Source organism: Elaeis guineensis, chromosome 5 (genome assembly GCF_000442705.2).
Source record: "Elaeis guineensis isolate ETL-2024a chromosome 5, EG11, whole genome shotgun sequence".
Lineage (NCBI taxonomy): Eukaryota > Viridiplantae > Streptophyta > Magnoliopsida > Arecales > Arecaceae > Elaeis > Elaeis guineensis.
This window is the reverse complement of record NC_025997.2, coordinates 126495742-126504522: the sequence shown is the minus strand read 5'-3', so window position 1 is coordinate 126504522 and position 8781 is coordinate 126495742. Positions and strand designations below refer to the sequence as shown.

General features: G+C 43.2%; 2 protein-coding genes across 2 annotated transcripts; one reads left to right on the top strand and one right to left on the bottom strand.

Moving 5' to 3' along the window:
- Window positions 1-3086: 3086 nt before the first annotated feature.
- On the bottom strand, window positions 3087-3797 carry LOC105046181 (uncharacterized). The gene has a single exon (XM_010924702.1). It carries the CDS (start codon window positions 3795-3797, stop codon window positions 3087-3089), a length of 711 nt encoding a protein of 236 aa, XP_010923004.1.
- A 958-nt stretch (window positions 3798-4755) lies between these two features.
- Window positions 4756-8191, top strand: LOC105045872 (uncharacterized). Its single transcript, XM_029264778.2, has 2 exons — window positions 4756-6101; window positions 7455-8191. The coding sequence occupies exons 1-2, from the start codon at window positions 5154-5156 to the stop codon at window positions 7902-7904; spliced, it is 1398 nt and encodes a 465-aa protein (XP_029120611.2). The 5' UTR covers window positions 4756-5153; the 3' UTR covers window positions 7905-8191.
- Window positions 8192-8781: the final 590 nt, after the last annotated feature.

Genomic DNA, 8781 nt, shown 5'->3' with positions numbered 1-8781 from the left:
ATACACATGATGCCGCTGCAACATACTCCGCCTCACATGTAGATAGTGCCACAGTAGATTGCTTCTTTGAGTTCCAAGAGAAAGCATTAGCACCAAAATAAAAAACATAACCGGAAGTGCTCTTCCATTCATTAAGATCTCCATCCCAATCACTATCAGAAAAATCAATTATACTTGCATCATTGGAATGAGCGTAAAACATACCATGATCAAGAGTTTCTTTAAGATATCTAAGAATCCTCTTTGCCGCCATCCAATGTGACTCCTTTGGATGCTCCATATATCTACTAATCAAACCAACTCCATAAACAATATCGGGCTGACTTATAGTGAGATAGCGAAGACTTCCAACAAGACTTTTGAAGAGAGTCGAGTTCACCTCCTTGCCTTCTCCTTCTTTATTAAGTTTTTCTGCATAAGCCACCGGGGTGTTTACTTCCTTACAACTCTTCATTTTGAATTTTTTTAGAATGTTTCTTGCATATCTCCCTTGAGAAATAAAGATGCCATCTTCTCTGTGCTTTACCTCGATGCCAAGAAAATAGGACATCAAGTCTCCACCCATCATTTCGAACTCCTTGTCCATAGCTGCTTTAAATTCATAAATCATTTCCTTGCTACTACCTGTCACAAGAAGGTCATCTACATATGAACATATAATCAAAATATCATCTCCTTTTTTCTTCACAAAGGTGGCATATTCATAGGGGCACTTGACAAAGCCGTATCCTTGGAGATAATGATCGATCCGTGTATTCCATGCTCGGGGTACTTGCTTCAACCCATACAAAGCTTTTCGTAACTTATACACTTTATCTTCCATGCCTTTAAGGATATAACCCTCCGGTTGCTCAATATAGACTTCTTCTTCAAGGTAGCCATTGAGAAATGCTGACTTCACATCCATATGGTACATCTTCCACTTATGATGAGATGCAAGTGAGAAGATAAGCTTCACGGTGTCAAGTCGAGCAACTGGTGCAAAGACTTCATCATAGTCGAATCCCTTCTTTTGCTTGTAGCCTTTGGCAACAAGACGAGCTTTGTATCTTTCTACTTCTCCATTAGCAGTGTGCTTCACTTTGTAACACCCACTTAATGCCTATCGTCTTTTATCCTTTTGAAAGTATAGTTAACTCCCACGTATTATTTTCTCTAGGGCATGGATCTCCTCCTTCATTGCCTTTCTCCATTCAGCTTTCTACACTGCTTCATCAAATGTTAGAGGTTCAACATCAGCAAATAAACAATATAAATCAACTTGTTCAACTGCTTCTGTTTCATCATAAAGATCATTAAGACTTCTAAATTTTCTTCCATGACTTCTTGTTGATATAGAATGACTTGAAGAAGCTGGTGTAGCTTGTGGTGGTGGAGATGATCTTGCTGGTGATAATATTGGTTGGGCAGCCTCTACTTCTATGTTCTCCTCAGCTTCATTATGAAGTGGTACATATTTGGTATGAGAATCTATGCCACTCCAATCCCATACATCATCTTCCTTGAAGACCACATCTCGACTGATGATTACCTTATTTGCCATTGGATCATACAACTTGTAGGCTTTGGATTGCTCGCTGTATCCTATGAAGATGCACTTTTGGCTTCGATTATCAAGCTTTTTTCTCTTCTCTTGTGGCACTTGGGCATAAGCAATGCTCCCGAAAATCTTCAAGTGGCTCACTCCTGGCTTGTAGCCACTCCAAGCTTCATTTGGTGTCATTCCTTTGATGAACTTTGTCTGACTTCGATTGATGAGATAGGCTGCACATGCCACCGCTTCAGCCCAAAATTGCTCGGGAACGTTGTTCTCTTTCAACATACTTCTTGTCATGTCAAAGATGGTCCGATTCTTTCTTTCGGCTACTCCATTTTGTTGTGGAGAGTACGGAGCAGTGAATTGATGTCGAACTCCTTCATCACAATAGTTCCTGAAAGCATTTAACATGTATTCTCTGCCTCTATCGGATCTCAAAATTTGTACTTTATAGTTACATTTTTTTTTCAACTAAAGATTTAAAATTTTTAAATATAGAGAGTGCAGCCGACTTTTCTTTAAAAAAATAAACCCACAACATTCTACTAAAATCATCAACAAATATTATAAAATATTTATTACCACCATGAGATTCTGGAAGAGGGCCACATATATCAGTATGCACCAACTGCAATGGTCTCATTGCTTTCCAAGACTTTCCACCTTTGAAGGGAGCTCTTGTATGCTTTGCTAGTGTGCACTTTTCACAAACTTCATTTGGATAATATATATGCGGAAGACCTTTCACCATACAATCTTTAGATAGCAATTTCAAACTTTCAAAATTTAAATGTCCAAGCCTGAGATGCCAAAGTCAAGAAGGGTTTTTGATATCCACTTGCAAGTATTTTTGATAATCTGTCTTTAAGAGAAGAGGAAACATCCTGTTCTTCACCATCTGGACACAAGCAATCAGCTTCCCATTCCAATCTCTTAAGGTTAGTGATGACCCTTTCATATGAATTATATAACCCTTCTCCAAAAGTTGGCCAATACTTAGAATATTACTCTTCAAGTCTGGCACATAATATACATTGAAAATAAAATCAGACGTACCATTCTTTTGTTGAATCATGTTCTTGCCTCTTCCTTTGACGGGAACTTTGGAGAAATCCCCAAACTTCACATCACCATGCACCCCTTCTTGCAACTCCACGAATAGGTCTTTTCTTCCACATATGTGGTTTGTGGCTCCTGAGTCAAGAAACCACACATTCTTCAAGTCTCCATTTTGTTGGCATGCCAAAAGAAGAGTTGGCTCTCCTTCTTGATTTTTGGATTCGGAGTAGTTGCTTTGCTCATTGTTCCAACACTTATAGCTATAATGCCCATATTTGTGGCAATTATAGTATTGAACATTGGATCTTGCTTGGTCACGACCTCTATTTAATCTTCTACCTCGATCATGTTCACCTCTTCTACCACCTCTTCCATTGTTGAAATTTGGAGTTCGGCCTCTTCCACCATTGTAGCCTCCTCGACCATGACTACGGCCTCGACCACGACCACGGTAGTTGTTGCCATCACCTCTTATGTTGCTACTAGCATCTCAAAATGCTTGAGATTGCCCTTGATCATTTCCTTTTTGATCTTTGGCGTCCACCTTTGATGGAAGTATTTGCTCTGTATTAACTGCTTCAATTTTATTTTGCTTCTTTTGTTCATGGACTTGAAGTTTACCCATCAACGCATTGATGGATAGAGTATCCACATCATTAGCTTCTTCAATAGCGACAACAATATGCTCAAACCTCGGTGTCAAAGATCGAAGTATCTTCTCCACCACTCGAACATCATCTATCTTCTCTCCATTCCTCTTCAATTGGTTTACGATAACCAATATCCGAGAAAAGTAGTTGAAGATATTCTCCGTCTCCTTCATGGTGGCGACTTCAAATTCTCCCCGTAGTTGTTGTAGTCGGATTCGCTTCACTTTTTCTTCTTCTTTAAATATGATGGAAAGAGTATCCCATGCTTGCTTTGCAGAAGTTGCCTCAGCAATTCTTTCAAATGTCACCTCATCCAAGGCTTGATACAATTGAAACAAAGCTTTCTTGTCTCTCCTCCTTGTAACCCTCAAAACTTCCTTTTGATTTTGATTGTACCCTCTCTCTTGATCTGGTGTAGGCTCGGTATAGCCATCATTAACGATCTCCCATAGATCTTGTGAGCCAAACAATGACTTCATCTGGATACACCAATTCCCAAAATTCTCCTTAGTAAGCTTTGGGATTTGTATTTGCACACCATCACTAGCCATTTCCCTTAGGATCAGTCTTCTCAACAAGACAAGGCTCTGATACCAAATGATAGAATTGAAGAATCTCAAATATAAAAATAATAAACACTCTTCTCTTATGGTGGAAAGATGACAAGAAAAATACTTGCTTCGCATACCACAATGGACAAATCACCTTCCTATTTATAGATGCCTAGATGCCTTTCTATATTCCATAACATTAAATTCATGCATGGAATACTAAGAAGCATTTACAGAATTCTATGTATTTAACTCTTCATCTATCAAGAAGCCTATTCTTTTTTACAAGGAGGCCTTTCAGATTTTCAAGAGACCCTTTAGTTTTTCAAGAGGTCTTTTAGTTTTCCAAAGTCATTTAATGATAAGTTTAAAATAATCCAACACTCCATTCATCCTATATAGTAATACTTAAAGTAGTGAGAGATATGGAGAAAAACAATTTGAACTTTATGCACATCACTTCAAATTTACATACAAGAGAAGAATGATATTCTATATTGAAAAGCATTATTGATAATGACATCAAATTTACAAGTTAGAGCTTCAAGGAACTTACCATTACAAAGAATATTACTGAATACTAAAGATCAAGAGTTAGGCAACTAATGATGTTATGTTAGGATGAAGTGACCATAGCACAGTATGACTCATGCTAGTCTATATTTTGCATCAACTAAACATTGAATAATATATATTCCTTTGAATAGGAAGAGAGTGGTGCCAATCCTTAGGTCTTACCAAGTTTATATGGCAAAAAAGCACCTCTAACCATCAAGGAGGAGAGGAGGGTGGAAGCGGTTGGATATCACAGTGCCCATTTGCTAATTATATAAATATAATTGTCTCTAGAACAATGAAATTTCAACTTCTACAAGTTGATTTATGATAATTTTCCAACACCACCTCGTGCATTACAATGACAAATAATTTTTTTAATAAACAATGATTCCTGAATTTCAAATTCTGCCTTGGATCGTAGGGAGGAAATTGAGTTACCCCATCAAAAGTTGATAAGAATCCAAATTGCCACAAAGGATTGGCTGGCAACATGCATCCTGTCTTTTGTATAGTCTCCATATCTGGAAAGATCTTTGTCTGTTCTTGCTGTTAACTTATAGACTGTTACCGAAGGGTTAACCCCAGAATCTTTCAATTCACTTCCTTGTCCTGTTACCATCCTCTCTTTTCCGCTTTCCATCTAAACTTTTCCGATGCCAATTCCCGATCCACTATCTTTCATACAACCAGACAAAATTTCTGACATTTTATTTGAGGATCTGTTCCCTCTCATCCTTTCCTCACACCAACCTCTTCTCTCTTTCTCTCTCTCTGGTTTGGGTTTTAGTTTTTGGATGAATGGCGGCGGTGGAGAAGCTGGTGGAGGTGGTGGAGACGGAGGTGGTGATAGAGTTCAAGCCGGGAGTGAAGTGCCGGTCGGACCTCCACCTCCGGTCTCTTCATCCGACGGCGGTCGTGGCCTTCAAGGTCCAAACCTCGGCTCCCCACAAGTTCCACGTCAATCCTCCCAACGGCGTCCTCCCCCCGCTCTCCTCCGCCGTCCTCCAAGTCATTCTTCGCCCCCAGCCCCTCCCCCCTCCCACCTTCCCCCGCTCCCCCTCCGATCGCTTCCTCATCAAAGCCTCCTTCTCCGCCGCCTTCGACGACGCCGACGCCACCCACGACACCCGCCTTAAGGTCGCCTACGTTGGGCCCTTCCTCCTCCGCCACGCCGCCTCCCTCGGCGACACCGCCGCCGTTCGCCACCTCCTCCGCCGCCAGCCCTCCCTCCTCCCCCGTCTCCCCCCGGCCGACTCCGCCGCCCTCCTCCGGTCCGCCGACCCCTCCCTCCTCCCCCTCCTCCTCGACTCCGGCCTCCACCTCCCCCCCTCCCCCTCCGCCTCCCCCTCCCACAAGCCTCCTGTTAAAGAAAAACCCAACGGCGAGGCGGCGGCGGCGACGGCGACGCCGAGAGGGTGGACGGCGGTGCACGCGGCAGCGGCGGCGGGGGAGTACGGGGAGCTCTTGAGGGCGATAGAGGAGTGGGGAGTGGACGCGAGAGACGGGGAGGGGAGGACGGCGCTGCATGTGGCGGCGGGGAGGGGGCACGTGAGATGCGCGAGGACGCTGGTGGAGAGGGGGGCCGAGAAGAACGCGAGGAGCGGGGACGGACGGACGGCGTTGTACCGGGCGGCGGGGAACGGGGACGCGGAGATGGTGGCGGCGCTGCTGGAGATGCGGGCGGACGCGGGCATCGCCACCGCGCGGGGCCGGACACCGCTCGACGTGGCCCGAGACAAGGGACATGTGAGTAGAACGCTTTCACCCGATACTCGTACCAGTTATTTTTTCGTGGGACAAGTTAACGGTCTGCCAAATGGTAAAAAAAAATTACAAGCACTCTTAGCCTGCCTTCTAACGACATTATAGAACCATTATACGCTTTGGATGGATTACCTCACACTCCGGCTAGGGGACCACTGTTTGTATACGTATTTACTTCCTTCTTGCCAAACGTTCTAGATGTTTGACATCGAATCATGTTAGTATCAATCAATCAATCTTTACCGTTGGATATAAAAGAGTTAATAGAAGTGGTAGAGTAGAATTTTGATTAGTGCCCATAGTTTTTTTGCTGGTCGAGGGCCTGGCGCCCGCCTTTCGCCGTTTCAACAAGTATTAACCGTAATTTTTTTACAGTTCTTCGTCTATTTTGATGTCAGCTAGTGTTCTCTTAAGTCTTATCCCCTCATAATCACCTGCCGTAAAGTTTAAGCTAAACCCCGCTCCAGGAAGTGGAAGGGCATCTCTGGGCTGAGATGTCATGCGGCAGTCGTCCGTGAGCCAAACTAATTTCCACGGAAGGGCATGCATTTAACCCCTCTGCATATTATATTTCTTATATCTATGGCATTAATTCCGTCAACGATACCAATTTCATCTTTCCTCGTTGGCACGAGAGATATTTTGTTTGTGACCAGCACAGATTTAATTTTCTATTCAAAGGTGCTTTCAAAAATCGAAGTAAACTATGCGTTCGTTGTGCCGAACTACGAATTTAAAATTCACTTGTCATTTTATATCAACAAGTTGCGGTTGTAGCGGACGTACAATTTATTCTAGAAAATGATCTCCATTTCAGCAGTTTTTATGATATGGTTGGAAACTTGGCGTATTAGCTCCCAGTATCTACAGTAGTTATTCTCCAAATTCCCTCGCTTTGTTCCTTTTTCATTTGGTTTTATGTGTAAGGCACATTTACCTTTTCTCTGCCTCCGTACAAGAAAATCGGACCACTGGTGTGTTGGATGAATCCGAAATCACATGATGCTCGATTGTCTTCTCTCTCTCAACAAAATGTACCGCGAATTAATGTGCATTTCATTAAACTCAATAAGCTCTCTCTACCGTCCCACCCAATACCCCAAAGGAAATGCGGTGCTCTCTTCTGGCTTTAGGCAGCCATTCCACTCGAAAATTATTAGGACGAGAATACACCTGTAAATTGACCAAGCCCGACAACTAGATTGCTTCGACAACCCTTCAAATTTACAGTCGCCACTATCAGTGTCCAGAATTAGATCTAAGAAGCAGAATTAGAAATTGATTAATGAACTCCCTTAGAATGTTGCTGACACAGCAGTTCATGCTTCGACGCAGCTAGAGGTGGTGGAGATGCTGGAACGTGGGGAGATGGTCATGACAGCATCAAGAAGAGGAGACCTGAGGCGCCTCGAATGCTTGCTCAAGAAGCGCATCGGAATCCACGGCCATGACCAGTATGGGATGACCGCGCTTCACTCTGCTGCGATCAAGGGGCACCGGGACATCGTGTCGCTGCTCATCGAATTTGGCATGGACGTGGAGTGCCAGGACATCGAGGGGCACACACCGCTCCACCTAGCGGTGGAAGGTGGGCACCTGGAGACCGTGGAGCTGCTGATTGATATGGGAGCCAACATCAATGCCAAGACCAAGAGAGGGGCGACTCCTTACCTGATGGCGACGTCCATGGGCTACGATGCCATGTCACAGCTGCTGCTCAGTAGGGGAGCAACCTCTTCCTCATGCATAGCATCATCATCTTCTTCATCAACTTCACGCAATTAACATACGGCATCCTACGGTCGGCAAGGGGGTGGTTCTCCCTGCAAACTAAAAAAGATTCCCTAAGCTAGTTTTTTTTCAGAGTACATTCCAAAAGATTAAACTTGTTTTCCAGCATTCCAGCTCGTGATTTGATTCCACTTACCAAAGCTTACACCAAGCTCTCAGAATAGCTGATTCCCATTTGTGCACCGAGAATGATGTGGAAGGTCACAGAATTAACGCGAATTCGCGGGTGAGTGGATATGGACATTGTACAACCTCTAGGCTCAATTTATATAAATTATAAACTGAAAATTTTAAAATTTCGCGTAACCGGGAAGGACCAAAAAGAGTTGGAAAATAAAACAAATCACAACTCCTAACAGGTCCTCTTCGGATCGCTTGCGATGTAACTAAAATCACGGCAGCATATTTACAAGCAATTGTAAAGAATCGCGTCGCGATAGGCTTGCGATTCCATACTATCAGGTGTAAAACGAAACATACCACCGCAGACGCGGTATACAGTCAGCCACCCACCTAAAATTGATTATGAATGCATAACCTAGTAAAATTTGTTAAAATGCCAACTTATCAGTTGATTCTTGGGACAATTCACTAACCGCAGCACCTCTCAAATAGCAGTATCAGATTCAGCCAAAACTCTAAATCTCGGCTAGCCTTTCAGGTGCCTCTGCCTCTAATTCTAAACACATGATGAAATGATCAGAAATAATATAAAGCACAACGGATGACATTTCACCTCTCCATCTCTCTCTCTCTCTCTCTCTCTCTGTGGGAACATATCAAATCCTTCCTCATAAATATCATGCCTACACATTGCACAACGTTCAAATACTTAAAATGTACATTCAGGAAGAGCAAACAAGCCTCGCAA